This window comes from Zeugodacus cucurbitae, chromosome 2 (genome assembly GCF_028554725.1).
Source record: "Zeugodacus cucurbitae isolate PBARC_wt_2022May chromosome 2, idZeuCucr1.2, whole genome shotgun sequence".
Lineage (NCBI taxonomy): Eukaryota > Metazoa > Arthropoda > Insecta > Diptera > Tephritidae > Zeugodacus > Zeugodacus cucurbitae.
Genome location: NC_071667.1, coordinates 66,525,117 through 66,541,334, shown reverse-complemented (window position 1 = coordinate 66,541,334; position 16,218 = coordinate 66,525,117). Strand labels below are relative to the sequence as shown.

The following is a 16,218-nucleotide window of genomic DNA, read 5'->3' as shown; positions in this document are numbered from 1 at the left end:
CCAATATATTTTTAAGCTAATTCCAGATTCTTCGATAGCTTAGGCCATATTGGTTTCAATTTTGTCCAACTGAGAGAGTTTCTAATATTAAGACATGCCTTACCAATTCGGGTGATCTAATAGATTACTCTATTTAACCAAAAAGGAACTGGTTTTTAGAGAAAGGCTGAGAACCCAAAGACTGACAACCCAGTAATGCTTCCAAAAAAATTTTGTGTAATATTTTCTGTTGCAGCAGTTGTTTATTTGCAACAAATACACAAAATATCGAAACTTTGCCCGTTCCAAGCCGTAAACCTAACCTAATTTGAAAAGGATAGCAGAGACGAGAAACTTTTCGAAAAATAAGTATCAGTTAAAGCAAGTTACAAGGTAAACAATGATAACAGATACCAGTAAACTAATATGAGAAACATGATGTTGTATCTGGTGTAAACAATAACAAAAACATGACGACACACAAGGCAAAACTAATGGTGACAACAACAATAAAGAAGCACACAGACTAAATAAAAACGGTAATAAAAAAGTAAAATAAATAAACTAGAAACACAAATACATATTTACATATATACATCTAATAAAATACTTGCAACATTGTGTTGCACAAACTGAATGATTATTAAGGACGAGTAAAAAACACACATGTAAACTACATACAACAACAAAACACAACAATAAAGCGTTGGAGTAACTCCACAGCATGCAAACAATTGTTGTACAACAACAACAAACAGCAAAACACAAAGTATTTCCCGGCACTGATACGATTTTAGTAACCACATTTTATCACGTAACCCATTTGTCTTAACCACTTTGCTGCTTACTTACAACTACGACATACCGTTGCAACACAAAACACAAAGAGCAACAACAACCCTATAAACAAAGTAAAATAAAAGAAAACAGGAATCTGCAAGTATTTTCAACTAAAGCAACGGCAGAGCAGCAGCGATTCAGCATCGTCTCCAGCTCTAAGTGATGCCGCATGTTAGTGGCAAGCGTATTTTTCGCAACTCTTAGTACCGTTACTTTTGTTTCACGACTCCAACTCCAACTCCATGTAAGCGCATCTGTCTGCAAAGCCATCAATCGCAAGGCGGCGGCAGCGGCGACGGAATTAAAGTTGCATTGCGAATGTGGCAAATGTAAGCGCACGCCTACAAGACACAAGCTTAGCTCAAGCCACTAAGCAAACTCCTTTGCAAGCGCGTCCGTGTGTGTCTGCGGATTTTCCGATTTTATTTTACCGAAAACACAGTATACTATAAAAATACTGAACTCACGACTCCAGCCACTTTAGTCAGCCTGCGCTCTGCGCTGTCACGTCGCGTCGTCGTCATGCGCTTAATTAGAGCTTTTGCGCCACATTCATGCGCTCTAATCCTTCTTGGTGTCTGTAAGATGCTTAATGCTTGCGTACTTTTTTCGGGAATGCTTGTTTGTCTATTATATCTTTGTTTTTCTGGGTAAACCACAACACGCCTCAAAGTGCAGACTCTTAAGCTGTCAGGAAGCGTTGGTAAATACACCGCACGCGTGGGTACTTTTTGTGACAGTCTGTGTGCTTGTGTTGCACTGTCTTCGTTATACTTTAAAATCATTAAAATTCGAGGTAAATGAAACTACATTAAATTTCAAGGTTTCAAATTCAATTTTGGGGATTATTAAAGTTAGATGAGAGATAAAGTTGCTATTTAAGGAAACTCATCGCAATTAACACGAAGGGTCACATTAATGGATTCCAACGTTGTTGGATCGTCTTGGTCTTATCATATTGAAGCTTACCGTCCAAAAAAGTATCTAAACCTTAAGATCCTTATAGGATCATCCATTTTCTGGACAACATCAAGGCACTCAACATAATCTCGGCATGGATACTTGAAGATTTCTTTACTATTCTTCAAAATAATTGTATCTATTTCAACCATTTGAGCCTTTCCGCTTCGAAATAGTTCGCAAAGTCTTGGTACCAAGATACGTAAGTTCACAACTTGTCAGGTCTCCAAACACCAGTGAGATTTCATTAGCTCTTTAGGCATGACTTCGTGAAAACTATGACTTCGTATAGACACTTTTTAATAATATATTCACCTCCTCCTTAAACATGCATTCGTTCCCTTATTTCGTTCGATATCAAACTCCGAATGTTCGCGCTCAAGGGCCTTCATGAATCTCCGTCGTAATACAGAAGTTAGATGAGAATGAGGTATCAAAGAAGCTATATAAGAAAAATAGTATGTTTAATGTGTTCTCAGGAGATGAGGGAAGTTTACTTTCGAGGCCAGACCCTAGTTAATTTTTTGTTACCGATACAGTTAGTGGTTTTTCCTTTTTTCTTTGATATTGAGATGTGAATAAAAAGGGACGCTCTACAAAAGTAGACCGATTGAGACAGCAAACGACGCCATATTTTCCCAGCTCTTTTGAAATTTCTGTTCAGTAAGGTTTCCCATTTCATCATGGAAAAATATACGATCCAACAAAAATTATTAAAATTTACTACCGAAATTCGCAGTTAGTGGCCTCACCTTTAAGAGCGCTACGTCCTATTTGTGGTCTTCATGGATGGCTTCTTCAATAAGCAAAATATGCTTTATTGGTCAGGCAGCAATCCAGAGTCACCTTTGCGCAACTTGTAGCAGGTTAAACTCCTACTTATCCAGATTGAACCCTGACACACAGAAAACATGTCCCGCATGCAATGAGTCCCAGCATGACACTAATCATCTCTTTGCATGTCCAAGGAACCCAGCTCATCTAACACCCATTTCCCTTTGGTCCGACCCCAACGAAACAGCATGTTTCCTGGGCCTCCCGTTTCCGTTTCGGCAGGGGTGGATAATCGCTACAACAACAACGTACTCCCTGAGTCACTATTGTATCCAGAAAAAAATAACAACTTTTTGGGACGTACTCATTGGGACGTACTTCTTCCGTGATGATGAAGACAAGCACGTTACTGTGAATGGGACCCGCTACCGCTCAATAATAACCGAATATTTTTGGCCCGAATTGGATGATATGGACTTGGACAATATGTGGTTTCAACAGGACGGCGACACGAATGTCACAGTCGATTTATTCAAAACCAAGTTTGAAGAACGTATTGATTTGACACCGTTAGACTTTTTCCTGTGGGACTACGTAGAGTCTATGGTCTATACCAACAAGCCAGCGACGGTTGATGAACTTCAGTCGAATATCGAACGCGAAATTGCAGCAGTATCGGCTGATTTATGCTTGAAAACCATCGAAATTCGCCCCGATTAATATACATAAAAGGAGCGTACCGTAGGAAATAATGTTTCCGAGAGTCTAATATTTTAGTGAATGTATGCATACAAAACGAATGAATGCAAATAGACACAAAAGTTGAATTTTAACTGAAAAATAAATAGAAAACTCCAGCACAACCTTCAGCGCTCACAACAACAGCAAACATGCGTTGCAAATGCAATTCAATTGAAAATGCGTGGAAAAATAAACAAGAAACTAGAAAAAAAATATTTCAAATGTAGAATTCTACACAACTACAACAACAATTTGAACTATGCCATTTCAACTTACGCCCGCAGCATCATTACTTTATGCTGCTCCACCGAGGGAGAGAGAGCAAACAAAAAAAAAACAACAACAACAGAAAAATAGCTCACCTGCATTCGAAATCAAATTGTTAAAGAACGAGCCAATTGTGTCAGTGCTGCTGCTCAATTTGTTGCCGACAGCGTTGTCGTTGGCTGCAGCCGGAGCAGCAGCAGCAGCCGCCGTGTCACCGCTTATGCTGCTGGTTGTTGTTATAAGCTCAGCATTGCTTTTTGTGGGCGAACCATCCGCACTGGTGCCCGTCGCGCCCGTCATGCCCGCTATGGTGATTTCCGCCTCAAAATCAATGCTATTGAAGGATTCATTGTCGATGTCACTCAAATGTTGTGATTTGTCATCGCCGCTGCCGCTGCCACCCGCATCGCCACCAACACCGCCAACACCACCTCCGAAGCTGACAGCACCAATTTGCGAGGGAGCAGTAAGCAAATTTTGCGGCTCTACCTGTCTTTCGAGAGATTGCTGCTCGTTGCTGTGATGTTGTTGTTGCTGTTGCTGCTGCTGTTGATGTTCGTTTTGCGGTTGCATGCCTTGAATTTTTGTTTGCACAGCGTCAATATTAGTGCGATTGCGATTGCCAGAGCTGCAGCTGGGATTGCTTGCTGTTGCCGTTGTTGTTGTTGTTGTTGTCGCGTCAATTGCATCAATCAGATTATCAACGTCAATTGTTGTTGTAAGTGCATAGGATGGCGGCACCATCGCAACTGCCGTTGACGCCCTAAGCTGTTGTGGTTCATTTATTTCCGAAAGTGTTGTAAAGTCATCGTCATCCACATCGACAAGCACACCAACAACGCCATCGGTATACACGGCTCCTCCAATGGCATCATCGGCATCGACATCAGTATGCGCAACGGCAACTAAATCTGTTGACAATGCGGTTCTATGCGTCTCATCATCATCTTCGTCAATAACACATTCACTGACGCTGCGCCCGGTGAAACGCATATTCGGCGCTCGACGCAGCACAACTGCAAGGATGAAAAGAACATATACACACACACATGAGAGTGGATTGGTAAATACGTATGCGAGTTGAGATGGAGAAAAAAACTTTCTAAAACGCGCTCCGATTAGTGGGGGTGTCGTCGATTTTTTTAATGACTCTGGCAATTTGGTGATTGGATTCTTCTTCTTTGCTTCAATAATGCGCATTTCATTAAAGACCTCATTAGAGAAAATATCTTCGAAAACACATTCAACATATTCGGTTATAAGCAAGTTCTCCGTAAAACCTTCTTCCTGCATATAGAATGGATATTATATGGTCCCGAAAAGGGCTTAAGGAAACTCATCAGCTCCTTGGAGGCGATCAAAATATTGTTTAAATCAAGACTAACATCACATCACAAAAATTTCGTGTATAGAGATTCGAACATGCTATAACGCCTACAAATCGGTTTACCAAGGTAAACAGGAACTCCTTCGATAAAAGTCTGCTCTGAGCCCATTTATTCTAATCCTTCCACTATCTTCCATATTATTAAAAAAAAAATAAGCCATATTTTCTATATATCATATATTCGGCATAAAGTCCAATTAAAATTTTGCCCATTTTTGAACTATGCGATTGGAATCCCCTGGAAATTTTATAAACCGAATTTTATTGAAATTGGTCGAGTAGTTTCTGATATATTTTGACTCATCAGTGGGAAATTTGAGTACATCGCTTTTTTACCATGAAATTTAAGGTTTCTGGTGTTTTTTCCTTACTGAAGTAAAGCATTTTTAGTAGTTTTCAACATAACCTTTGTATGGGAGGTAGGCGTGGTTATAATCCGGTTTCCTCAAATTTTAGACTGCTTAAGGAAGTGGCTAAAGGAAATGACCCCAGAGAGTTTGGTTGATATAGCTTTGTAGTTTACGATATATGTACAAAAGACTTAGTAGTGGCGGGGTCACGCCTACTTTTCCAACAATATTACATCCAAATATACATACCACTTCCTAGTTCGATCCTTTGTAACAAATTTTACTTTTGTAACTTTATTTATAACTTAGTTATGGCACTTTATGTTTTGGTTTTCACCATTTTGTGGGCGTGGCACTAGTCCGATTTCGGCATTCTACAAAAGCAACCTTCTTGTGTTGCCAAGATATCTTAATTTTTACTCAAGTTACAGCTTGCACGGACCGATGGCCAGAAAGACACCCGGATTTCAATTCTACACGTCCCCTTGATAACTTTTGTATATGTATATAACTCTATCTCTAACTCTTTTAGTTGTAGAGAAAAAAAAAACTATTATACTCTCTTTGTAATATGTTGTGAGAGTATAAAAACATCATTTCTGGTCTCCGACGTCGTTCTCAACTCGTTTAAGTTAGTTAGTATTATTTTCAATAGTCTACACGATTTTTCTCTCCTGCAGAATCATAGAATGACTAAAATTGATTTTAGTTATAACCGTAAAATTAAAATCTATACAAATTTAGCTTGTCTTTGAAATTCTCGTCGGTCATATCAACTGCTACACACCTCTTCCATTCGATTTCTTGATACTGCTGACTGTTGTCATTACACCATATTATTGGCCTTTCTTGGTAATACTTACATGAAAAATATGCGACCAATCTCACGGCTTCAGTTTATTTTCTTCTAATTGATTCTAACTTGGGGGATGGGGTCATATGTAGAAGTTCACGCAAGTGAGGAAAGTTTCTGATTGCCATTCACTTGGGAGTGGCCAGGAACGATTCTTTTGCATATGACTCAAGCAGCTCACGACTTCCGGTTTTAGACCAAGTATCCCCTGGGTAGCTAACAGACATCCGTTTGGAGGCGAGCTAAAGTGAGAAGGCGAAGCCCGCTTGTGCGGTTGTGCGTAGGGCTTGGGACCCACCACATAAAAAAATCTCCCCAATGAAAACAAACACCGAGCCTCGGATGAGAAACCCCCCTTTTGATGACGACCCCTGCAAACGTACTAAGGATCATGATTTGAGGGCATGCACCTGGAATGTCCGGACTCTTAATTGGGAAGGTGCCTCTGCCCAGCTGGTTGATGTCCTCATACAACTAAAGGCTGACATCACCGCCGTCCAAGAAGTGCGATGGACGGGACAAGGACGGAAGAAGGTGGGTCCTTGTGACATCTACTACAGCGGCCATATAAAGGAGCGCAAATTCGGTGTTGGATTTGTGGTGGGAGAGAGACTACGTCGCCGAGTCCTGACATTCACCCCGGTGGATGAACGTCTTGCCATAATCCGCATCAAAGCGAGGTTCTTCAACATATCGCTGATTTGCGCCCACGCCCCAACGGAAGAGAAGGACGATGTGACCAAAGATGCTTTCTATGAGCGCCTAGAACGCACCTATGAGCGCTGCCCCCGCCACGATGTCAAAATCGTGCTTGGCGATTTTAACGCCAGGGTGGGTAAAGAAGGTGTCTTTGGCACAACAGTCGGAAAATTCAGCCTCCATGACGAAACATCGCCAAACGGCCTGAGGCTGATCGACTTCGCTGGGGCCCGAAATATGGTTGTCTGTAGTACCAGATTCCAGCATAAAAAAATTCATCAAGCAACGTGGCTGTCCCCTGATCGAAACACGCGCAACCAAATCGATCACGTTGTGATAGACGGAAGACATGTCTCCAGTGTTTTAGACGTGCGTACGCTCCGAGGACCAAACATTGACTCGGACCATTATCTAGTAGCAGCAAAGATACGCACTCGCCTCTGTGCAGCAAAGAACGCCCGTCAACAAACACAAGGAAGGTTCGACGTCGAAAAGCTGCAATCACAACCGACAGCCGAACGATTTTCTACTCGACTTGCACTCCTGCTCTCTGAGAGCACTCATCAGCATCTCGATATAAGGGAGCTGTGGAACGGCATCTCAAACTCATTGCATACCGCTGCAGCCGAAACAATTGGTCTCCGGCAACGCCAAAAAACCAGTTGGTACGATGAGAATTGTCGTTCCGCAGTGGAGAGAAAACAGACTGCCTACCTCGCAACGTTGCGATCGACCATAACACGTTCGGGGTGGGATAGATATCGAGAACTGAAGAGGGAAGCGAGACGCATTTGCAGACGTAAAAAGAAAGAGGCCGAAATGCGTGAGTATGAAAAGCTTGAAAAGCTGGCCGACATGGGTAATGCTCGAAAATTTTATGAAAAGATGAGGCGATTAACAGAAGGTTTCAAGACCGGAGCATTATCATGTAGGGACCGAGAAGGTAATCTGGTAACGGATGTCCAGAGCACACTGGGATTATGGAGGGAACACTTCTCCGACCTGCTCAATGGCAGTGAAAGTACAACACCAGGAGATGGCGAACCCGATTCCCCAATCGATGACGATGGAATACATGTTCCATTACCCGACCATGAAGAAATTCGAATAGCAATTGCCCGCTTGAAGAACAACAAAGCGGCGGGGGCCGATGGATTACCGGCCGAGCTATTCAAATACGGCGGCGAAGAACTGATAAGGTGCATGCATCAGCTTCTTTGTAGAATATGGTCGGAAGAAAGCATGCCTGACGATTGGAATCTTAGTGTGCTCTGCCCAATCCATAAGAAGGGAGACCCCACAATCTGCGCCAACTACCGTGGTATAAGTCTCCTCAATATCGCATATAAGGTTTTGTCGAGCGTATTGTGTGAAAGACTAAAGCCCACCGTCAACGAACTGATTGGACCTTATCAGTGTGGCTTTAGACCTGGAAAATCCACAATGGACCAGATATTCACCATGCGCCAAATCTTGGAAAAGACCCGAGAGAGAAGAATCGATACTCACCATCTTTTTATCGATTTTAAAGCTGCCTTCGATAGCACGAAAAGGAGCTGCCTTTATGCCGCGATGTCTGAATTTGGTATCCCTGCAAAACTAATACGGCTATGTAAGCTGACGTTGAGCAACACCAAAAGCTCCGTCAGGATCGGGAAGGACCTCTCCGAGCCGTTCGATACCAAACGAGGCTTCAGACAGGGTGACTCACTATCGTGCGACTTCTTCAATCTATTGCTGGAAAAAATAATACGAGCTGCAGAACTAAATAGAGAGGGTACAATCTTCTACAAGAGTGTACAGCTCCTGGCGTATGCCGATGATATTGATATCATCGGAAGCAACAACCGCGCCGTTTGTTCTGCGTTTTCCAGACTAGATAAAGAAGCGAAGCGTATGGGTCTGGTGGTGAATGAGGACAAGACGAAATATCTCCTGTCATCAAACAAACAGTCAGCGCACTCGCGTCTTGGCTCCCACGTCACTGTTGACAGTCATAACTTTGAAGTTGTAGATAATTTCGTTTATCTGGGAACCAGCATTAACAACACCAACAATGTCAGCCTTGAAATCCAACGCAGAATCACTCTTGCCAACAGGTGCTACTTTGGACTGAGTAGGCAATTGAAAAGTAAAGTCCTCTCTCGACGAACCAAAATCAAACTCTATAAGTCGCTCATTATTCCCGTCCTGATGTATGGCGCTGAAGCGTGGACGATGACAACATCCGATGAGACGACTCTTGGGGTTTTCGAGAGAAAGGTTTTGCGCAAGATTTATGGTCCTCTAAACATTGGCAACGGCGAATACCGCAGACGATGGAACGATGAGCTGTACGATTTATACGACGACATTGACATAGTTCAGCGAATAAAAAGACAGCGGCTACGCTGGCTAGGTCATGTTGTACGGATGGAAGAAAACACTCCAGCTCTGAAAGTATTCGATGCAGTACCCGCTGGAGGAAGCCGCGGAAGAGGACGACCTCCACTCCGGTGGAAAGACCAAGTGCAAAGTGACCTGGCTTCACTTGGTGTTTCCAGTTGGCGCCAAAAAGCAAAAAGGAGGAATGAGTGGCGCGCTCTGGTGGATTCGGCTATAATCGCTTAAAGCGGTTCCTACGCCAAATATATATATATATAATTGATTCTAACACACACGTTTTCGCTTTCTGTTTAAAATATGATTCCATATTTATCATAGATACGTCTATCCAACATAAAATCGGCTTTGAAGAAATAAGCCAGTGGCGATATTCAGACCGACCATTAATACATCCGATTAAGAACGTTGTATTAAACATTAATTGAAATGGAGCAGCGCCACGGAACCATTATTCGGGACTTTCCATATATTCCCAAAAGATTCGTTCAAACTGCGAGTATCTGACATCCCTCCGTCTGGCCCCGCGATCGCTATCTCCATCTTTTTTCTAAGGGCTGGGGTTTGACACAAACTACTGAAGACGAGGTTCTTTCTCATCCTGTAGTTTGAAGATCCGTTTATATAAGAGGGTTTCTCTTAGTGTTTTTGAAAGATGAAATGTTCTCTTGAAAACTGTTCAAGATCACTTTGTATGTACTTACTTTACCCGTTATTTTCGGTACCTTGATAACCGAATATAAATGCCACGTGTCTTCTGCACGGTTGCATTGCAATGTCACGTTACTTGTAGTTTCATTAATTGCAAGAAAATCATCAACAAACAATAATAAAAAAGGTAAACAAACAAATAACAAAAACGAACAAAGGATTGCTCCTCACCAACAAAAAAAAACCACTTGAGAACGCATGAAAAATACAGTTAACAATAGAAAACGAATAGCACACATTGAAAGCAAACATGAATCAAGCGAACGCGTCCTTGCCAAAACGAGCGCACACGAGCAAGCAAGCGATGATTGAAGTGCATGATTGAGGCGAAGAGGTAAATAAGACGAAGAATTAAAATACAGTAGATTTACCGTTATTTGCATTATTAGCATTAGTAGCAGCAGCAGCGCGTCAACATCATCAAATCAACAGAAGCGTCAACACGAGGAGCAACACAGCAAACAAACAACAACAATAGCAATAATGTTTGCGAGATTGTGTCACCACTGATGCCTCTGCCATTGACGTAGTAATTGCTGCTGCTCAACTGACACTGCAACGCGGCAACAACAACTGCATATGATTGCTTTCAAATGCGTTTTCACCGTTCACTATTTTTTTTTTTTGGAACCGTTATTATTGTGACTGCTGCCATTGTGTATTTGCAATATTTTGCATTCCTAATTTATATGCTGCATGAACGACACACCAACACCACTATAACCAGCACCAACATACACCAAGTTGTCACCAACCTCAACCACCCACCCACCAATCAAAGCAGCGCAAAGCAAATGCATCATCATCACCATCGTCACTTCACTTGACTTGACTTGACTTACCTTCATCGTCGTTGTCAACGTCTTTTCCCGTCAATTCGAAATTGAAATTGCCGGCAACGCCACTGCTCCGCTGCCGCTGTTGCTGCTGCCAGGGAGGTGTCGGCACTGTTGTTGATGACTGCTGCCCCACACTCGTTGCTGCTGCCGCTTCATAATTTCTCAATTGGAATATTTGATTCTTTAATGATTTCCTTCGCCGCAGATACTCGGCATGTTGCAATTGTTGATTACACAATGCTGCTTGCAAACATTTTAAAATATCATTGTTGTTGCTGCTTCCGTTGCCTCGACTACTGCTGTTGATATTATTGTTATTGTTGCCAACAGCAGCCGAATCGAGTGCCTGCAATACTGCATTGATGACCTCAAGTGCGGCATTTATGATGGCATGCTGTGAAGCACTGCTGATGTTCAACAAATGCAAACAATAATCGAAAATTTCAATAATTTGCCTGCACTCTGTGTTGATTGGCATTGCAGTTGTTGTTGCTGGCGTTCCTCCTGCTGTTCCGCCGCCAAAGCCACCTATCTTCGTCGGACGTGCCGTGTTTGCCGCCTTGCCTTTATTGAGTGCGGCGGCGTGTGCCTGTGTGCTGTGACCATCATCGCAATCGTCCGGACAATCAGTGCTGAATCCATGTATGATTAATGGCAACAGCAAGCGCAAGAAGCCGAGCACACCGACCACATTGTGTTGTTGCTGATCGGCAAGTAGAAATTCTGTGGAAGAGCATAAAAGTGTGGTAAGGTAAGAGTTGGAAATTAAGATATTTTTTGCAAGTGCAAATATTTATTGTTTAAGGTTAAAAATGCGCACGAAGAATACTTGAAACTGAAGTAAAGGAAGTTTATGCGAGGCTTTTTCGTATAATGGCCAAAGAATGCAAATGAAAATGATTTCAGTTTAAATAAAATAACGAAAAAGTCTTTAATTTACTGAGCCATTTTGCAGAATCAACATTAAGGACTTCGTCGAATAAACCACTCAGACGAGGACTAATACTATACTAAAGATAACGAAGAGTTTGCCTAAAACTTACTCTTCTCACAGCATCAAACCCCGTGGAAACCGATTATTTTCTAGACTTACCTAACTTAAAAAAACCTCCTTACATGAAAATTATTTTTCGCTACATTGTTTTCACGGACTTTAGCCTGACGGGTATGTGGATCCGCTTCTTTTCTGAATGCGTAGTTCTGATTGAATATCGGATCTACTAAAACCAATAGAACTATTTGAAACATAATTCCCTACCAAAGGTTACGGTTAATTACCTTGCTTGGGGGATAGTTTTGTCTCGAGATCCCGAGCCTTATTCTTAATATTGCATATATACCCGAGATCCGTTCAATATGGGTATAATGTAGTCCCTTTAAGAGTTCTGCAATGGCTTTCACATTGTTAACTTGGTATACCGATAAGAAGATTTAACTAAAACAATTAAGCAAAGGATAAGTTCGGGTGCAACCGAACATTATATACTCTCGGAATTTATTTATATATTTTTATTAAAATAACACACAATTTGACTCATTTATTCGGCATAAAGTCCAATAGCGAAAATCATCATATATAGTATATGAGGGCTGAAGTAATTCCAGAACCGATTTCACTCATTTTCACCGTCACGATACATTATATCCATGATTATGTGCTCACTTAATTTTGCTAAGATATCTCATATATTAACCGATATGTATGTATGTTATTGGCGTTCAACCGTTTAGCTGGTTATAGCCGAATCGATGACAGCGCGCCACACTTCTCTTTCCTTCGCAGTTCGGCGCCAGTTGGAGATTCCAAGTCTAACCAGGTCGCCTTCCAGGAGTGGAGGCCTTCCCCTTCCTCGGCTTCCTCCGGCGGGTACTGCATCGAACACTTTCATTGCTGGAGTGTTTTCGTCCATTCGGACAACATGACCTAGCCAACGTAGCCGCTGTCTTTTTATTCGCTGAACTATGTCAATGTCGTCGTATAACTCTTACAGCTCATCGTTCCATCGTCTGCGATATTCGCCGTTGCCAATGTTCTGAGGACCATAAATATTTATGCGGTATAAAGCCCACCGGATGTTTAATAATCCGAATTTAAGGCATATGGGAGCTATGTTAAGTTTTTAACCATTTCTGGTATAGAGACACTATTAGAAGAAAAAGATTTCCTCTGAATTAAATTAAGATATCTGAGAGATTTACCGATATTTTCGGTGAAGGCAATGAGTTCATCAGACATCCGGGGTCTTGAAAAGTTATAGTCCGATTTCGACAATTTTACCACAAGTAAAGCCACAGCTCATATAAAGTATTTGTGTACGTGTTGTCCAATTTCCAAGCCGTGTTGTCAGGGTGGCAAGAAAATAATATACATACGAATTTCATTGATTTCGATCAAGTAGTTCCTGAGATATGCTATTTGACACATAAGTGGGCGACGCCGTTTTCTGCCATTTTCTGTTGTTTCTCATTTAGTGAGTTAACGCACTTTTAGTAATTTTCAACATAACGTTTATATGGGGGGTGAGTGTGGTTATTATTCGATTTCAACTATTTTCATGGTGTGTGATGGCGTTCGTAAGGGAAGTAACTGCAGAAAAGTTTGGTATCGTTTTAAGTTACGGATTGCTAATATCTTCGGCAAGTGATGGTCATTGATATATGTAAATGGATCATTGTAGCCTGTATAGAGAACCCAGTTTTCTACGAAAACAGTCCATTTATATGAGACGGAATTTATTCTACAACTACACAGAATTCGGGTACAATTTCTATATCGACCAATATCAAAAAGTTCTACCAAGTTCTTCTAAGCGGTGACTACTCAGCACTACGAGTAATAAATCTCGATATCGTATTTCTGCCACAATTTTTAACTCTGTCAGTCATTTGGAGTTGACTTAAAGTTTGTATGTCCCCAATTTGCTAGATAAGATCCCGTTGCAGCTCTTAAATGGGAAATTTTTGTTTAGCATATAGCCGAAATATTCTGGCATAAATGTACATATGTTTGATGGCAAGTTATTGTATTTACTCGTATGTATTCAGTTATGACTTTCCTCGTACATTTTTGCAAATAAACTAATTCTAGGAACCATATTCACCATATTTGTGCCGAAAATTTGTTGGAAGGTTGAGACACTGAAATGGTTGCCGTGTCAAGCTTTGATTTTGCAACAATGTATGACATACTCTAGTTGTTGTTATTGTTTTCCTCATTTGCGTTCTCGAGTTCACTCTCGCTTAGAAGGCCCTCTAGTACTTTCAGTATAAATAGTGTAAAGTGTTGGTATTTTATGCAGGCAGGCAAAAATATGTATTTCATATTTAAAGTTCGAGAACAACAACAACAACAGCAAACAAGAAACTAGATAGTATTTCATAGACAAGACGGCAAAGTGATGAAAGTGAGGCACACGAAGACTGAGTAGTTCTATGCATAAGTGAGAGTTGCGTTTGTAAAGAAAGTTCAAGTTTTTTTTTTATTTTTGCGTGTGTTTTTGTTCTAAAAGGAAAATGTTTGCAACAAATTGCCGCCAATTAAATTTATCTTGTTGAGAAAAGTTTTAATGCAATATTTATACGCAGCACATGAGCACGATGCGGGTGAGCCGATGCAGTCGAGCACACAGTGTAGGCACACAACTAGGGTACAGAAAGTGCAGAGACGTCGAACGACTGGCTGTGAAGGCCTTCAAGTGCCGGGAAGATAGTATAACTCTTCTTCTTCGCGTATGGTAGTATCACTAACAAACGCTCACATTCTTTGAACTCAACTCAAACTCATACTTGTTGGTTTTTGTCGCAAATTTTTGCTGGCTACAAGGTTGTATCGACACTCTTTTTGCCTAGACACATAGTTGGGCTCCAGTATTCTGCTCGTGTGATTCATGCGATATAACTCCGTACGTATGAAACTTCATTACTCAATTAATTTTCCTTTTACCGTTACTTTTGGGGCATTTCTTTATAGTTAGATATTGACTGAGTTCACTAGCAGTAAAAAAGCTGGAATTCTTCTTTAAAGTTTACATGAAGGACAAATAAAACTTTTTTCTATGTTAAAGTTAAATGAGTGTTTCAGAGGTAGTTCCCATCGTAAGTGGATACCACATCTCCACTGCAACTCATGTGGGTAAACATGTTCTTCGAGAGTAGCAGATCCTTCGAGAGCCAAAACCTTGACCTCTCAAAACCCATCAACTCGTGAGAACCAAAATGTATCAGGTATCGAATATTCTAATAGAGATCGTATAATAATAAATTCTGGTGAACCCCGAATAGAACCACGAAAAGCGAAACTTAAGCCTTATTTCCGCAAAGTAAAACTGGGTAAATTCACATTCAATAGACGACCTAAAATGCTTAGATGATCATTTAAAAAACAAAAAGAAATAGGCACTTTCGGAACACATTTGGGAGAGGGATAAAAAATGTTTCTAAAAGGGATAGATATAGAAGCAATACGAAACTGAGAAAACTATACTTTTGACATTCAACTTGTCATCAATCAAATAAGGGGTGTTAAGGGGTAAAGTTTTTTTATATATACAGCCTATCAAAGGTTCATGTTTAAACATTATTTTGTGAAATTTTTATTTAAAAATTCTGAAAACTCAGCCGTTGGCACCTCATCTCCCATGATGTGTTCAAAAAAGGTCTTGTGGTGGACATCATAACTCAACTTTGGTTCATCAAAAATCAATAAACCGAAAATATTTCGATAGTACATGGATAAATCTAGTTAATGAACGAAGAAAAAGAGAAAATATTGAAATTTTAATTTTTGACATAATTTAAACCAAAAAAATTACTTTTTTGGTCAAATTTTCAGCATATATTGCCTCGAAAACAAAAACTTATAAAACCAATATAAAAAAATCCTTCGTTCATTAACTAGATTCTGTTATTCAGAAGTGTATGCAAAATTTGAACAAAATTGCTTTATAACTTTTCGAGAAATCGTATCCACCGACTTGAAAATTGTGTTTTGAGAAAAATGCGTTTAAAGTCTTACATTCGTACTAACGTGGCCTGATGGGCGGATTTTTCAAAGGGAATATCTCTTAGAATATTACTCGGATTGATTTGATATTTTTGGATAATATTTTAAAGATATTGCACTATTTAATAAGACAATATTTTTTTTTTTTTTTAATTTTGAAACCCATATAACCACAACAGGTGCAATTACTTTTTTTACAGTTCCGAACAAAAATACACATGCATAACTGGAAACCAGAAAGCTGAGAAGTGATCACAAGAAAAATGGCGAGAGAACACTTGTTAAATAATACTAGAAGAGGTCTTACTATATAAGCTCAATCAAGAGCCATTGAATCTCTAAAAATGTCCTTACCATATTCTTAAAGACATCTGGGCCGGAGCTACAAAAAATCTGGGAAAGTATTATTTTTGATGTTCGACGACGACGCCTTC

The 16,218-nt window shown here is 40.5% G+C and overlaps 1 protein-coding gene across 2 annotated transcripts in view; it reads right to left on the bottom strand.

Moving 5' to 3' along the window:
- Positions 1 to 16,218, bottom strand: part of LOC105217216 (uncharacterized) — a 154,120-nt gene that overhangs the window by 130,185 nt on the left and 7,717 nt on the right. Inside the window, exons 5-6 of one of the 2 annotated variants that reach the window (XM_054225839.1) lie at positions 10,786 to 11,505; positions 3,657 to 4,577 (exon numbers count right to left, since the gene is read on the bottom strand). In XM_054225839.1, coding sequence (XP_054081814.1) covers positions 3,657 to 4,577; positions 10,786 to 11,505 — 1,641 coding nt within the window. The remainder of the gene's footprint in view (positions 1 to 3,656; positions 4,578 to 10,785; positions 11,506 to 16,218) is intronic. The other variant, XM_054225840.1, reaches the window with a different exon arrangement.